General features: G+C 45.4%; 1 protein-coding gene across 3 annotated transcripts in view; it reads left to right on the forward strand.

Moving 5' to 3' along the window:
- The window catches only part of LOC130361648 (putative serine protease K12H4.7), an 87,466-nt gene that overhangs the window by 11,353 nt on the left and 59,208 nt on the right, over positions 1-16,905 (forward strand). Inside the window, exon 1 of one of the 3 annotated variants that reach the window (XM_056564889.1) lies at positions 8,689-9,017. The exons of 1 other annotated variant lie outside the window; for it this stretch is intronic. In XM_056564889.1, the coding sequence (XP_056420864.1) occupies positions 8,844-9,017 (174 nt within the window). In that variant the 5' untranslated portion in view covers positions 8,689-8,843. Of the gene's footprint in view, positions 1-8,688; positions 9,018-14,492; positions 14,606-16,905 lie in introns of those variants that run through there. One more of the 3 variants, XM_056564892.1, reaches the window with a different exon arrangement.

Here is a 16,905-nt window from a genome sequence, read left to right on the forward strand (position 1 = left end):
ACCTTTGTTTCTCCACGCCAACGCCTTGGGATCCTCAAATGGGGTCACTCCTCCCATCTCGCAGGTCATGCGGGCATCAAGAAATCTGTGCAACTCATCTCTCGCTTCTATTGGTGGCCGACTCTAGAGACTGATGTGGTGGACTTTGTGCGAGCCTGCACTATCTGTGCCCGGGATAAGACTCCTCGCCAGAAGCCCGCTGGTTTTCTTCATCCTCTACCTGTCCCTGAACAACCTTGGTCTCTGATTGGTATGGATTTTATTACTGACTTACCCCCATCCCATGGCAACACTGTTATTTGGGTGGTCGTTGATCGATTCTCCAAAATGGCACATTTCATCCCTCTTCCTGGTCTTCCTTCAGCGCCTCAGTTGGCTAAACAATTTTTTGTACACATTTTTCGTCTTCACGGGTTGCCTACACAGATCGTCTCGGATAGAGGCGTCCAATTTGTGTCTAAATTCTGGAGGGCTCTCTGTAAACAACTCAAGATTAAATTAAATTTTTCTTCTGCGTACCATCCTCAATCCAATGGACAAGTAGAGAGAATTAACCAGATCTTGGGTGACTATTTACGACATTTTGTTTCCTCCCGCCAGGATGACTGGGCAGATCTTCTACCTTGGGCCGAATTCTCGTATAATTTCAGAATCTCTGAATCTTCCTCCAAATCTCCGTTTTTCGTGGTGTACGGCCGTCACCCTCTTCCCCCCCTCCCTACCCCCTTGCCCTCTGGTCTGCCCGCTGTGGATGAAATTTCTCGTGATCTTTCCACCATATGGAAAGAGACCCAAAATTCTCTCTTACAGGCTTCTTCTCGCATGAAGAGATTCGCAGATAAGAAAAGAAGAGCTCCTCCCATTTTTTCCCCTGGAGACAAGGTATGGCTCTCCGCTAAATATGTCCGTTTCCGTGTCCCGAGCTATAAGTTGGGACCACGCTATCTTGGTCCTTTTAAAGTTTTGTGTCAAATTAATCCTGTCTCTTACAAACTTCTTCTTCCTCCTTCTCTTCGTATCCCTAATGCCTTTCACGTCTCTCTTCTTAAACCTCTCATCCTCAACCGTTTTTCTCCTAAATCTGTTCCTCCCACTCCTGTTTCCGGCTCCTCGGACATCTTCTCTGTCAAAGAGATTCTGGCCTCTAAAAAGGTCAGGGGAAGAACTTTTTTTTTAGTGGATTGGGAGGGTTGTGGTCCAGAAGAGAGGTCCTGGGAACCTGAGGACAATATCCTGGACAAAAGTCTGATCCTCAGGTTCTCAGGCCCCAAGAAGAGGGGGAGACCCAAGGGGGGGGGTACTGTTACGCCGAGCGCTCCGGGTCCCCGCTCCTCCCCGGAGCGCTCGCTACACTTCCCTCACTGCAGCGCCCCGGTCGGTTCCACGGACCCGGGGCGCTGCGTTACTACCTCCGGCCGGGATGCGATTCGCGATGCGGGTAGCGCCCGCTCGCGATGCGCACCCCGGCTCCCGTACCTTACTCGCTCCCCGTCAGTTCTGTCCCGGCGCGCGCGGCCCCGCTCCCTAGGGCGCGCGCGCGCCGGGTCTTTGCGATTTAAAGGGCCACTGCACCGCTGATTGGTGCAGTGGTTCCAATTAGTGTTTACACCTGTGCACTTCCCTATATCACCTCACTTCCCCTTCACTCCCTCGCCGGATCTTGTTGCCCTAGTGCCAGTGAAAGCGTTCCTTGTGTGTTCCTTGCCTGTGATTCCAGACCTTCTGCCGTTGCCCCTGACTACGATCCTTGCTGCCTGCCCCGACCTTCTGCTACGTCCGACCTTGCTTCTGTCTACTCCCTTGTACCGCGCCTATCTTCAGCAGCCAGAGAGGTTGAGCCGTTGCTAGGGGATACGACCTGGTCACTACCGCCGCAGCAAGACCATCCCGCTTTGCGGCGGGCTCTGGTGAAAACCAGTAGTGACTTAGAACCGATCCTCTAGCACGGTCCACGCCAATCCCTCTCTGGCACAGAGGATCCACTACCTGCCAGCCGGCATCGTGACAAAGCTGGATCAATTTATTGGCGAAGAAAGAAGTACAAACAGGATAATGCGTTTTGGGGGGACAGCGCCCCCTTCTTCAGATCAGTGATACTGCACGGTGCAACATCCAGGGTTTAAATACATTTAGAAATGGTGCCAAAAATAAGGGGGAGGGGTCACAGTGGTGTACAGTGGAAGGGGGAATACAGACAGTGGTGTTCAAAATAAGCAAATTTATACATATACAGTTGGATTATCATTGTAGGAAGGTATTTTGTATTCAAAATTGAGTAAGAGGCAGGTGTTGGGAATCCTGCGTGCACAGGAGGATGCACAGTGCATCCGGAGCATGGAGCGGAAGTGTAGGTTGCCATGGACGCATCACTATGGCAGTAGGGCGCATGTCACATGGTAGGGACACGTTGCCAGGGAGAGGAGTCCATTGCAGTGAGCCGCACCACTGACAGCGTGCGGGGACAGGCGGAGAAGGGCGGTGAGCCATATAGACACTGTGAGAGCTGTCAGATGTAACAGGGTAGTAAGCCCAATTACGAGTGCTGGTGCCGTGCACATGAATGAATATTAGCTGTACGTGTGAGAGCTGACAGAGTCATTTGCTGTCAGGAGGTAGTAACCCTGTTAATAGATAATACTGCTGTGTGCATATATATATATATATATATATATATATATATATATATATATATATATACTAAACATGCGGGTCAAAGGATAATCCTGATGGGAGAAGCATGTAAAAAACAGAAAAACATATGTATATATAAAGGATAAGGAAGGTACCAATGTATAGAAAATAAATATATAGAGTGGGATCCATATATAGCTGTATACACATATAAACATGTATACATATACAAAGCTGTATACATATGTATATTGGTGGAGGGGGTACTGATGTGGCAATTGGTAAAAGTACCAAATAGTACCTTATATATAATGGGATATATACATCGCCGCATGCATATGTATATACATATATGTGAAGGAATATAACAATGTATAGAAGATATATACATTAATTACTGTGGGATCCATATATATCATGGTAAAAAGTACTATTGAGGAAAAGGGGTGTGAACATGTGAGGATGGATGGTGGACAATACCTAGACCAGGGGATGGAGGGGTAATGGGGAGACTAGGGCTGGTGGAGGGGATTGGGGGATGGGCCCGGGGATGGCTGGATCCTGGATAGGACTCAACAGAGAGGGAGGTGGGTGAGTAAAAGGTTACATTCTATCAACTCATTGAGTCCCCGGGGAACCAAGGTCTGGAGGGAATTAATCCAGTAGTTCTCTCTGTGTCTCAAAGTGCTGTATCTGTGAGAAACATCTTTACTGATGTGTTCAATGGGAGTAGCTTTGATGGTGCTGAAATCTCTATCATGATTTTCGGCCATGTGTCGGGACACGCTGTGTAGAAGGAATCTGTTGTCGGTATTGCTCCGATGCTTGTTGATACGTTCTCTGAAACAACGGATAGTGCGCCCCACATATTGGAGTCCACATGGACATTGAAGTAGGTAAATCCCGTATTGTGAACTACAGTTCAGGCGGGTTTTGAGGAGAAGGCACTGAATTTGTGCGAGATGACTGAGCAGCACTTACATCTTGGATGTCCGCATCCGGTGTTGGCGAGAAAATTGGATGGTACTGGACTTGAGCTTGCTGGGGGCTGCAAGGTTCCGTATGGTGCGGCCCCTTCTAAAGGTGAGAGAAGGTTTGGTGGGTAACGGAGGGCCTAAGTATTGGTCTTTCAATAGGTTAGGCCAGTGATCAAGCAAAATCTTCTTAATGTTGATATGTTCACGGCTAAAGGTGGTAATGAAATTAGAAGATCTGTCACGGGCAGGAGTAGTATGCCCTAACCCAAAACTGCCTGCTACCGAAACTGGCCACCACTACTATATTAAACCATGTTATACCACTACTGTATTAAACCATTTACCTAACTGGCTCACTCCCCTTCTCTCTTGCTTTACCTTCTGGCTGGGATCCCATTTACACACATAAACAGTTATGACAGGGAGGGTCACAGAAATGTTTTATAGGCAGAGGAACTTCTCGTGTTATACTTTCCTGTATACACGCTTGTTCAAGACATGCATTACTGCAGTGGCTTGTTTGAACTACTGGTGTCCAGCATCTACCCACTAATACTGTATCTAACAGAAATCTCTGTAGCAGCAGTTATTAGTGTCCTCTCCTATTCAATCTCCCTAAGACCCAGCCCTCTTCTCGAGAATACACACACACACTCAACACATACCTGGGCAACAGTTACTTTATGACAGTCTCAGAAAAACGACTCAGAGCAAGAACTTTTGTCTTGTGTGTTGGCCGCCAGTCAACTAAGTCATAAGGCAAACCAAGCGAGGGAGACAGAGTACTGGATAGGTGACAACAAGAAATGTGTCCTACCATACTTTTAGAGTTAATCAGGCTCATCTGTGTCCCGTCTGTATCTGGTTGGTCTGGCTTAATGCCTTGTCTCTCGCGACTGCCTTCCGGTACCAGTACTCAAAGTCCCTGTTCGGGCGCCAACCGAAGTGGAACTCTCCTTCAGGACCTAGTGAATATCTGCTCCTGTCCAAATCAATTATTATTTGATGCATGCATTGAAGTAAGTGAATAACACACTGACACGTTGTTCAGTACAGAAAGCAATTATTAACCTTGTTCTTCTCCCCAAATATCCAAATGTCATTTTGACATTACTTTATCTCTCTGAAAACAGTTCAATCTTGATTGTCACATTGCACTGGTGGGGGAGAGGCTGATTTCTGTCTGGTCAGCTAATATTGAGCAAAGAACTAAGCAGATGTAAAAGAAGTAATTATTATCAATTAAAATATATATATGGTTATATATATTAAATCCACTAATAATTACAGCCTGTTAAACCGAGCGCTCCGGGTCCCTGCTCCTCCCCGGAGCGCTTGCGGCGTTCTCCTCTCTGCAGCGCCCCGGTCAGACCCGCTGACCGGGAGCGCTGCACTGACATTCACGATGGGGATGCGATTCGCATAGCGGGACGCGCCCGCATCCCAAGCCACTTACCCGTCCCGGTCCCCAGCTGTCACGTTCTGGTGCGCGCGGCTCCGCTCTCTAGGGCGCACGCGCGCCAGCTCTCTAAGATTTAAAGGGCCAGTGCACCAATGATTGGTGCCTGGCCCAATCAGTCTATTAGCTTCCACCTGCTCCCTGTCTATATAACCTCCCTTCCCCTTCCCTTCCTGGCCGGATCTTGTTGCCATTGTGCCAGTGAAAGCGTTCCTTGTGTGTCCCAAGCCAGTGTTCCAGACCTCTTGCCGTTGCCCCTGACTACGATCCTTGCTGCCTGCCCTGACCTTCTGCTACGTCCGACCTTGCTCTTGCCTTATCCCTTGTACCGCGCCTATCTCAGCAGTCAGAGCGGTTGAGCCGTTGCCGGTGGATACGACCTGGTTGCTACCGCCGCTGCAAGACCATCCCGCTTTGCGGCGGGCTCCGGTGAATACCAGTAGCAACTTAGAACCGGTCCGCCGGCACGGTCCACGCCGATCCCTCTCTGACACAGAGGATCCACCTCCAGCCTGCCGAATCCTGACACAGCCTTACTAATAGTTTTCTGCACTTGCACTTTACTTTGATGTACTTATTAGGCTAAGTTTCCACTTTTTTTTTTCTGGCAGTTTTTGGAAAACTGCCACTGCAGTTTTGAACCAAAGTCAGAAGTGGATTCGTAAGGGAGAAGAAGTGTAAGTCCTTCCTTCCTTTATATGTCCTATTCCTTTTGAATACACTTCTGGCTTTGGCTCAAAAACTGCAGTGGCAGTTTTCCAAAAACAGCAAGAAAAAAAACAAGTGGAAACTTAGCCCTAGGACTACTGATGCAAAATCTATACCATGTCGATATGGCAATATGTCTGTGTGGTAGCCCAGTACAGGAGTTGCACCCCTGTACCATAGCTGCCCTGTTAGGCAGACTCCATTCCATGACCCCTGGGCCTCCCCTTCACCTATGTGCTGTGAATAGTTAAATAATGTACTGTATATGTTATCAAATGCAATGTACATAATTTGTTCCATTAAAGGTGTTATCCAGGAAAAACCTTTTTTTTATATATCAACTGGCTCCAGAAAGTAAAACAGATTTGTAAATTACTTCTATTAAAAAATCTTAATCCTTTCAGTACTTATGAGCTTCTGAAGTTAAGGTTGTTCTTTTCTGTCTCAGTGCTCTCTGATGACACGTGTCTCGGGAACCGCCCAGTTTAGAAGCAAATCCTCATAGCAAAACTTTTCTAAACTGGGCGGTTCCAGAGACACGTGTCATCAGAAATTAAGGATCAGGATTAAGATTTTTTAATAGAAGTAATTTCAAATCTGTTTAACTTTCTGGAGCCAGTTGATATATATATAAAACAAGTTTTTTCCTGGATAACCCCTTTAAATACTGTTGTCATGTGATTGTAACCAGGGAAGGTACCAGTGACCATGTGAATGACATGGTGGCCTATAGGACCCCTCCAGAGTCTCCCCAGTATAAACCCTGGGTGAAGTTTGCCCAGTCTCTTATGCTCTTGTTCCTGCTTAGCTGAGTTGCAGTGAGGTAAAGTCTGGAGAGAGTGTCTGGTGTCCTAAAGAGGCCTAGAGGCCTAAAGTCTACCACGCAGCCACGGATCCACAAGTCTGCTACCCCCCCCAGGTCCAAGTCAAAACCTGATAAGCTACAAACGGGGTGAAGTCAGTCATAGTCAGTCTCAGTCAGGTATTCTGTATCAAGTCAGCATAGTCCTGCATCAATTTGTCCAAGTCCACTACAAGTTCCAGCAAGCCCTGTGGCCTATGAAGTCACTGGTCACCTCCGTGGGCTTAGCCAATTTGTATAGACTGTTACATCTGTCTGACTCAGTAAAGCTTCCGTTGTTCCGTAACTTGGCGTCTGAGTCATTATTTGCCCTGTGCCTAGCCCAGGATCCAGGGGTATAACTTCGGGTGGTGTAGAGGTAAAACCACTCCCTGGCATCACGAACACAAGGGGTTAATGCCATCTGCTACCTCACATTTGTGTTTCTTGCAGCCACTCTTAAAGGAGATCTCTGATGGGAAGTTTTTTATTTTTTTCCCCAACTATGGCCATTATGTGGGATGTAAAAATAAACATTGACCTACGTCCAGCGGTCCTGCAGTGCCTCTGGTGTCCCCACAGCGATCATCTTCCTGAAGCTGCAGCCTGACTTCTGCTTCCCCGAGACGATAGTCACACTGCAGCTTAGGAAGATCATATCGAGGGACCGTTGCAGGACACTGAAGGTACTGTAGGAGTGCTGGAGTTAAGAAGATGTTTATTTTCTTTTCATGTCCCACACAATGGGGAATATTTATCAAAACTTCTGCAGAGGAAACATTGACCAGTTGCCCATAGCAACCAATCAGATCGCTTCTTTCATTTTTCAGAGGCCTTTTCAAAACAGAAAGAAGCAATCTGATTGGTTGCTATGGGCAACTGGTCAACTTTTCCTCTGCACAGGTTTTGATAAATCTCCCCCAATGGCCAGATTAAAAAATATAAAAAAAAACCCTCTCACAAGAGTTCCCCTTTAAGCATGTGATTCCTTTTTAATACTCACCTGGTAGCCTGAGTATGGCTAAGTTTCCACTTGTGTTTTTTACTGGCAGTTTTTGGAAAACTGCCACTGCAGTTTTTGAGCCAAAGTCAGAAGTGGATCCATAAGGGAGGAGAAGTATAAGTCCTTCCTTTATATGTCCTATTCCTTTTAAATACACTTCTGGCTTAGGCTTAAAAACTGCAGTGGCAGATATCCAAAAACTGCCAGAAAAAAAACCAAGTGGAAACTTAGCCTAAGTCTCTTCTGATGTGTGTCCTGTACCACAAACAGTCTGGATGGTTTTATTCTGTTTTCAGTAATAAAGTTTTTTTTTTTTTTGTATTAACTTGATTTCCTGCAAGGTTTTCCTATGTTTTTCTATATGTTCATGTGTCCTATAGACTTCTATATTGGGGGGAAAAAATCCAGAAAAATGCCATGTTTTCATGTATGTTGGTGTTTTTTATGGGGTTTTTGTCCCCCAATTCTTCAATAGGAATCCTTGAAAGAATCACATGACTTGTAATGAGAAAAATGCAGGGGATAAAACACCAAATTAAAAAATACTGTTTGTAGCCTAAAAGCTGTATTTAGGGAGGTTGTGTTCACATGTTCAGGTTTTTAATCACATTTAAGAAATACAAAGCCGGAAATGGGTTTGAAAATAGGAAATGGCTGTCATTCCTTCATACGTGTCCTCTATTTATGACCTGTTCCTGGATTTGCTTTCAATAATTGCAATTAAAAAACCTGAAGGTGTGAACGCACCCCTGCCCAGGTTGGAGCCCTCAACATAATGGCTATTTAACTCTTCCCCTTCCAGAGCACACAGCTTAGCTGAAACACCGGTGTAAACTGCGAGAAGACACTCCTTAGGGTGCGTTCACACGGGCGTCTGTCCCCCCCTTTTTTTTTAACCCCGTTTAGGTTCCGTTGATGCTGCCATGATTTTCAGTCCGAGTCAGAAATCGGATCCCCTGAGAAAATGACCAGATTGTAGTTACCAGTTTATTACGATTGGGTCCGCAGCCCCATAATAGTTAATGGATCCGTATCTGTCCGTACCTATCCATGCACAGATACTATTTCAGGCGATTTGAGCTTCCAAAATCATATCTGTGTATCGGCAGGTCAGAAGAGAAGGGAATCGGATTTCCCCCAGACGTCAGCGTATATTTCTGAAGGAGAGGGGAAGTCAGCTGATATAAAAGGTCATGTGACAGGGAAGGAGATAGCAGTGTGGACATGGCGTGCACACAGCTACTGCTGCTCCTGACCTGTCTCTGGTTGTCAGGGAGCCATGCTTTCACACATAGGAGGTTTGGAGGGAAACCTGAAGTGCTGGTCATGGTACAGGATCGCTGGTTTACACAAAGGCTGGATCACTTTGATGGGGCGGACACCAGAGTTTGGCAGCAGGTAAGTTCTAGTAAGACACTCTCATAAACCTATACGTGCGTCTAAACTTTGTTTCTGTTTAAAGTCCCTTTCAAATACCAGGAAATGGTGTAATTGTCAGCTCACTGATACAGCGATATCTTTTGAGTTTGATCCTTTAAGAATAGAGTCCCAAAAGGTTATGTCTAACAAGTTTCCCAACTGATGTGGCTGCAGCTGTTGCAAAACTACAACTCCCAGCATGCCCGGACAGCCGTTGGCTGTCCGGGCATGCTGGTAGTTGTAGTTTTGCAACAGCTGCTGCCACATGGGTTGGGAAGCACTTCTAACGCAGGCATAGGCATCCTTCGGCACTGCAGATATTCTGGTATCCTCTCCCATGATACTCGTACAGCCTCATTGCTACCAAAGCATTATGGGAAATGTAGTCCAAAGCATCTGCCGTTCTGAAGGTTGCCTATGCCTGGTCTAGAACAGTGTCTTTCCAAACCTTGTGGCTCCATTACACAGACTACGGTTAGCACATGCTCAATGTATCCAAGTGTCATTTTTGTACCGTATAAAACACAACAGGGGAGATAAAGCAAAACCTGTGCAGAGGAAAAGTTGACCAGTTGCCCATTGCAACCAATCAGATTGCTTCTTTTATTTTTCAGAGGCCCTTTAAAAAAATTTAAAAAATCACATCCGTTACTATAGGCAACTGGTTAACTTTTTTTTTTCCCCTCTGCACTCAAACTGTTAAACTGTGTATTTTACCTTTTTTTTTTTTTTTAAAGTGTACCTGTCATTAACAAAAAATTTTTTATATAATGTAGAAAATATTATATAAACATTTAGAATATACATTGGTTAATAAAGTGTATATTTTTGCCCCTGCAGCTATTGCATATGTGTCTGACAAGTCCAAATATAGGATGAGTGAAATGGACAAGCAGGGCTCTGTGCAGTGAGGACAAGCGGGGCTCTGTGCCATGCTTCCGGCTCATACAGCAGGATGATTGACAAGCCAGGAGCCTGCACAGAGCCCAGCTTGTCCTATCCTCACTTCCTGCACTTTGTAATGACATCACTCATTTTACCCTAAAATGTTTGGTAACCCCCCCCCCAAAAAAAAACTTTTGTGTAAGGAAATTTAAGCAAAGATCATAATTTTGCAAATTTGGTGCATTTCGTTTTCACGCTGTACACTTTACGGTAAAAATAACATGTTTTCTTTTAGTCTCTGGGTCAACACGATTAAAATGATACCCATGGTTACATACATTTTTTATTATTGTACTGCTTTTAACCTCTTGGGGATGCAGGGCGTATGCATACGCCCTGCATCCCCAATCCTTAAGGACTCGGGGCGTACCTGTAAGCCCTGGTGCCGTTTACCGGGTTTAAACCATCTGCACCTGCAGAGAACGGGTTAAACCCGGTGGGTCCCAGTTGCTACGGGCATTAACCCTTTAGATGCCGCATCTAAAACGAAAGTAAAATCGCCATGTCCCGATCAGCTTACCGGACGACGGGAGGGCCCTCACCTGCCTTTCCGTTGTCAGATCAGCGATCTACTGCTACATGCCTGCGCATCAGGCAGGAGCAGCAGAGTGCCGGTTACACTGATCAGTGCTTTGCAATGGCAGAGCACTGATCAATGTATGCCATCAGAAGATTGAATGTTTTAGCCCTCTATGGGGGCTTTAAAAAAAAAAAAAATATATAGATAGATAGATAGATATATAGAGAGAGAGGTGAGAGCACCATCTTGGCTGATCTGATCCCCACGGCAGCACCGCGAGCAATCACAGCAGCCATTTAAGTGCTGCACTGCTGCAGATGCCGTGATCTGTATTTATCATGGCATCTGAGGGGTTAATGGTGGATGTCCGCCATTACCGGCAAGTCCGCGGCTGATGACAGCCATCGGGACCCGGCGTGAATGAAGCGAGAGCAGCTCCTGCACTTGTGGCACAGCCACACCATAAATGTAGGGCGCTGTGCGTGAAGTATTCCTATGCAGCACCGCACATTTACAGTGTATGTCCTTGAGGGGTTAAAGGGGTACTCCGGTAAAAAAACAAATGTTTTCAAATCAACTGGTGCCAGAAAGGTGATCAGATTTGTAAATGACTTCTATAGAAAAATCTTAATTTATCCAGTACTATCAGCTGCTGTATATTACAGAGGAAGTTGTTGTTTTTTCCAGTCTGAACACAGTGCTCTCTGCTGACACCTCTGTCCAGAGCAGAAGAGGTTTGCTATGAAGATTTGCAGAGAGCACTATGGTCAGACTGGAAACAACTACAAAGGGCTTTCTCTGTAGTGTACAGCAGCTGATAAGTACTGGAAGGCTTAAGATTTTTGTATAGAAGTCATTTACAAATCTGTATAACTTTCTGGCACCAGCTGACTTGAAAACATTTGTTTTCCACTGGAGTTCTCCTTTTAAGAAATCAACACGTCATGTAATAGATATCTGAGGAATAACCTTGGATGTATGCGGTTAATTTCATCAGCTTATGCTGTGTAGTTTTACAAGGGTTTTGCACAAGAATTAGCCCCTTGCACTTTGAGTGAAAGGTCCATATTTATGTATGTGGCGGCCATTGGGTGTTAGTAGTCGTACCTTGTTCACTTTGTGACGTCAGGGCACCATTTTTACAATCCGCAGTCCGAAGGTTGTAGGCAGCTTCTCCTGGGCCAGACACGATGAGTGAATAAACACACAGATGTCAGGTTACGGATAACAGCTTTTACTGATTATGTGCAGATGTCATTACACAGACAGCTGGCCTTGGTGTGCAGCGTACCCCTTGCGAGCCTTGTTGCCATTCTGAGACTTGTGGTACTTTTTCACTGGACAGGATTGTAGACTGTAGATTCTGTTTGCTAGGGTCCTTCCAAGGCACTGTAGACTATTCTGCAGGGGCATGTAATCCTCCTGCGAGTGACATTTGTAGGATGACCAGTAGTAAGATTAAAGCTTGAGTAGGCCTCTGCTTAGGACAGACAATGCACATACACCTGAGCTTAGCTGTGGTTCAGGAGTCTGGATGGTATTAGACTAACTCCTTCCCTGTGAGGTGTTGGGGTGCGATGTGAGGTGTAGGGGCAGATGGTGTTGCCCAGGGGTAGAGGGTGTTAACCCCTTAATGTTCGTGACGCCAGGGCGTGGCTTGCCCATGTAACCACCTGAAGGTAGCACCACTAGTCCTATGTTACGCAGGGCAAATAATAGTGCAAGGCCAGGTTAGGTTAACTGTAGCTGTTACTTAGGTAGACAGATGATACAGTCTTTACAGCAAGGCCAGGATCCCAGAGATGTTACCAGTAACACGGGAACCTCGCAGCTTTCTGGGACTTGCAGTGACTTGACGGACTTTAACAAAGCCACGCTGACTATAATTGACTTGACGGAAAGTAGTGACCTCAGACAGAGATGACTTGACTTACTGACTTGTGGCTGCAATTTAGGCTTGAGGCCTCCAGATGTGCTGGACACTGGCTCTGAGACATCTGGACTGGATTTGACCTCAGGATCTAAGAGCATTGAATGATCAAATAGACAGATTGCAGCTCCTCCCTTCCTTATAAAGGGGGCTGTGCAAGCAGCCCATAGGCTAGCTGCGGGTCACCTGGTGCTCTCTGGGTAACAAAACATGTGACTTTAACATATGACAACCATTCTCATGTGACTAATAACCATGTGACCATATCAAAGGTCCTTTTATTCTTTCTGTACAGCCTATATACTTTATGGGGGAACACTGCAGGTGAGCCCTGAGGACGTACAGGGACTCAAGCTGATAGGACTGTAGGATGATATCCCGTACTGGGACATCACACCTGTACCTCACTATACAGAGGGGACTTTTGGTGTCTCATTGGCTCACATGGTCAAATGTTAAAGGCACAGTAACATGTCAAACATACGTACATGGAACCATAACAAAATTTATTTAAGAAAAATATATTATTCTTATATAACACTACTGTGGTGTCCCGGTACCGTATTGCATACCGTACCTAGTGTAGAGGTCCCCAAAGTCAGAGTAACTATGCTCAGGTAGGATCCCTCAGGTGGGACAGTCCCCTAGTCACCTCTCCTTTACTCTAATTCTCTGTTTATACATGTATATATTTAGTAATAATGAATATTCAATATAATGTATAGTACTTGCCTTGTTTAGCGTCGCAGGACCTTCGGTCATGTGACCATGTTAATATCCTCTATGGTATGTGGGAGGTCCTTGGGTCACATGTTTCCCATAATCCGTTGTAATGGTGATTGACACCAGTATTAGACCAATTAGCACTAGTCCAGACCCTGCCCACATAAGGGAGCTGTAGCCAATTATTGCTCTCTTTGGTTGCTGCTCTCGTGGATGCCGGACTATCAGAATGGATCTGCGCAACTTTCAAAGACACGCTAGACCTGAAAACCTACCGGCCTCAGCAGAACCAAAACCGTGAGTTCTAAACTACCCCCGCTAAAGCTAGCGTGACTACTGGACCACAACTAAACCCCTTAAATCCAGTGGAACAGCGCATATTACCTTAAATACTCTAAATCGCTAACGTCCCAACCTTTGTCAATCTCCAAAGAAAGCAGTTGTATGCATAGAGACTGTTCCGTTTATGAAGCTTGCAGAAAATCTTCAGTAAAAGTTAAACTTGTTTCAGAAAATGCTCCGGTTGTGAACATTCCATTATTATCTACCTCCCTATTGCTCTTGGGATGGGTGGCGGTAGGACAAGCATTACTGAGGAGCCCTTACCCTGGCGTCACGAATAGCAAGGGTTAACAAACACCCTTTAGTCACCTCACAGCTACACACCCCACACCCTACATCCCACAGGCTATCACACACATAATTAATATAACAGTAGGACACTAGTGGGCCCAGCACCTAATGCTATCAGACTGCCTTAGACAGTCCAAAACCACTGGACAGCCACTTGTTCTGGGACACCACATGTAAATGTTAACCAAAACACATAACAGTGTTACTTGGGGGCCTAGTTCCTTTATATGTTTCTATGTCATTCCTTGCTGGTAGTTTATTGTTATATTAAAGAGATGTTCCAGCTCTCTGCAGTTCAGGTGCTTGGGAACTCCTCTTTGAAAGTTGGCATAAGAGAATTTAAATAGTATTTGTTTGTGCCTTCACAATATAAAAAAAAAATCTGTCTCCTATTTACTGTTGTCAGATTTTGGAACATGAATTGTTGTGGTGTCCCGGTACCGAACCTAGTTCTGTACCATCCTTAAGTCCCCTCAGGAAGAGTCCCTTAGATCCACAGGGCTCTCCTGCAGGGCTTCCCTCAGGTTATGTTATATTAAGTGTATTGTATAAATGCCATGTGTATTTATGTTCTTTTAATGTGGATGTTCATTTGTATAAAGTTGTACAAAGTGTATACAGTGTTGGTCATGTGATATACCCAGAGTTCCAAGGGCACAGGTACCCCAGGCAACTAGCAACCAATGGGCTTTAGTCCAGCCCCCTAGTATACAAGGGGCTGTAGTCTCTATTCTCTCTCTGTTCCTGACATTAAAGAATACTGCAAATTCATCTCATCTAGGCCAAAGCCTAAAGTCCAGCAGCCACTTATAAACCGTGAGTTACAAATATCTCAGAAAATCAAGTGACTACTACTCAGCTAAAGATATCTATTAGTAGCACAATGGCCTGCTGCATTTTCACCATAACTAAAAGTCCAAGCAAGCCTGCGAGGTTCCCTGTGTCCCGGTTACCTCTGTGGAAACTGCATTATTGTAAAGATTGTTTCCTGCATATTGCAAGTAAAAGTTCCAGTTACTTCAAACGCTTGCTGTGGACATTCCTTCATTGCATGCTGTTTTTGGGCTGGTTGTTGGCGGTCCTTATACCGAAACAACAACATCCTGGCGTCAAACACTAAGGGGTTAACAACATCTTGCCCCCGGGGTTAATACCACCCGACCCTGCTACATCCATTACAACACCCTGTGGTCACCACATTGTAGCTGACAGATTCGCTCTAATTCAGAGATCCAAAGGAGTAAACCTCACTCCCATGACAGACATTTATCCTAAAAAAAAGTCGTGACCGGGGCTGTCCTGTATGTAACACCCAAAATATAGCTTAAAATGGTTATTTATGGATTTTACCCTTTAAAGAGCTAATATAAGCTATTAAAGTCCACAACGTGAATACAGCAGATTTTATAAAGTTTCCGTGTAGGCCACTTTTCATGTAGGAAAATCCAACACCATAAGGCTGGATTCACATTAGCCCAATGCCGAAGCTGTCGCTTCTGTTGACCAGACCTGCAGTCGCAGTCAGGCCAGGATTTGTGGCCATAAAACGGCAGTAAAGCAATCCTTACACTTCGACCATAGATACTGAGGAGTATTGACCTTTAAACACTGTGTACTGCTGGTGCTGTGCTTGCAGGTCTGTCACACAAACCTCTTCTCGTTCTCATGTGATTTAGTTCCTCTTTAAAAACAAGATTAGTTTTTTCTAGCTATAATGGACAAAACAAATCACTGAACGGGAGCTTTAGGTCAAAAATTTCACAATTAAGTTAGGTAATGCCAAATCTGACAACGCTTTTGGCATATTACAATACTATAAATAAATAGTACCACCATCTGTTAAAGGAGGGCACTAAACTAACTTATCCTCTATCCACAAAATAGGGGCTAAGTAGCTGATCGTTGGGGGGGGGGGGGGAGGTCTGACTGCTTGGAGCCCTTTGGATTTTCAGATCGGGCCCCGTCGCTCAGTAAGGAGCACGTGCTGGAGAAGGCTTATGCTATGCTACTTTCTATGGGAGCACCGAAGAGATCCAAGTACAGTACTTGGGCATCTCCAGCGCTCCCATTGGAATGAATAGAGCGCGTTCAGTCTACTGGTAGTTGACAGGTGCTCCATACTGTCAGCTGTGGTCCCATTTCAGAGATCGCGGGAGGCTTCCCAGTGGTCAGACCCCCCCCCCCCCCCCCCCCCCCTTGCAACCAGCTACTTATCCATCATCCTGTGGATAGGGGATAAGTTAGTTTTGAGATGGTGACCATCCAGTGGTTAGATTTTACACAGTAGAAGACCATATAACTAGAGATGAGCGAATCGAAGCTGACAAACCCAAATTCGTTACGAATTTCATGAAAAATTTGATTCGCAACGAATGCAAATCGCCGCAATTCAATCGCGCGAGTCTCTTCATTAAACTCCATTTTACAGCATTCCAGACTATTGGAGACCTAAAATGGCGGATCCACATGTCAGTACATGGGGCAGGGGATTATGGGAGGGCGGGAAACTGCGGCGGGAATGAAGATAGGCGGGAGGACCCTGAATCACATGTGAGATGTGGGATGACCCCTGTGATGTCACAGCCCCTATATAATTGTCAGCTATCTTGCCTCTCTTCATTTCATCCAAGCACTCAGAGAGAGAGAGAGAGAGGGACTGCGTGTGTGTGACTAGCTTATACCACAGCGTTACACTGCAACTGCTAGTCACATCAGCATTAGGGAAAGGCAGGAGTGCAGAGTGCTGTGCTGTTACTCTGAGAAGGATCATTGATTGCTAAACCTCCTATTCACGTTATTGAGCATTGCAGCAGAGAGGGGCCGATAGCTGTCAGCTGCCTTATACAGATCAACAAGCTGCCTGAACTTTAACAACCATCTTATCTCCTCATTTTTCAGCAAAATTCAGTGTTTTTTTTATTTATTTTTTGCACCACAAATCATTTGCTGCTCAAAATTGTGTGACAGAGTTCAATCCCGTGTTTTTTTTTTTTTGTGTGGTGCTGCACTGTTGGGTCCTGCTGCTGTTCACAAATATGTTATTTTCAGCGGACTGTAGTGCATTTGTCTGCCCTCATACGTGCATAACACATGCCTACATCAAAGCAGTCTACTAT

Source organism: Hyla sarda, chromosome 3, assembly GCF_029499605.1.
Source record: "Hyla sarda isolate aHylSar1 chromosome 3, aHylSar1.hap1, whole genome shotgun sequence".
NCBI classification, from domain to species: Eukaryota; Metazoa; Chordata; class Amphibia; order Anura; family Hylidae; genus Hyla; species Hyla sarda.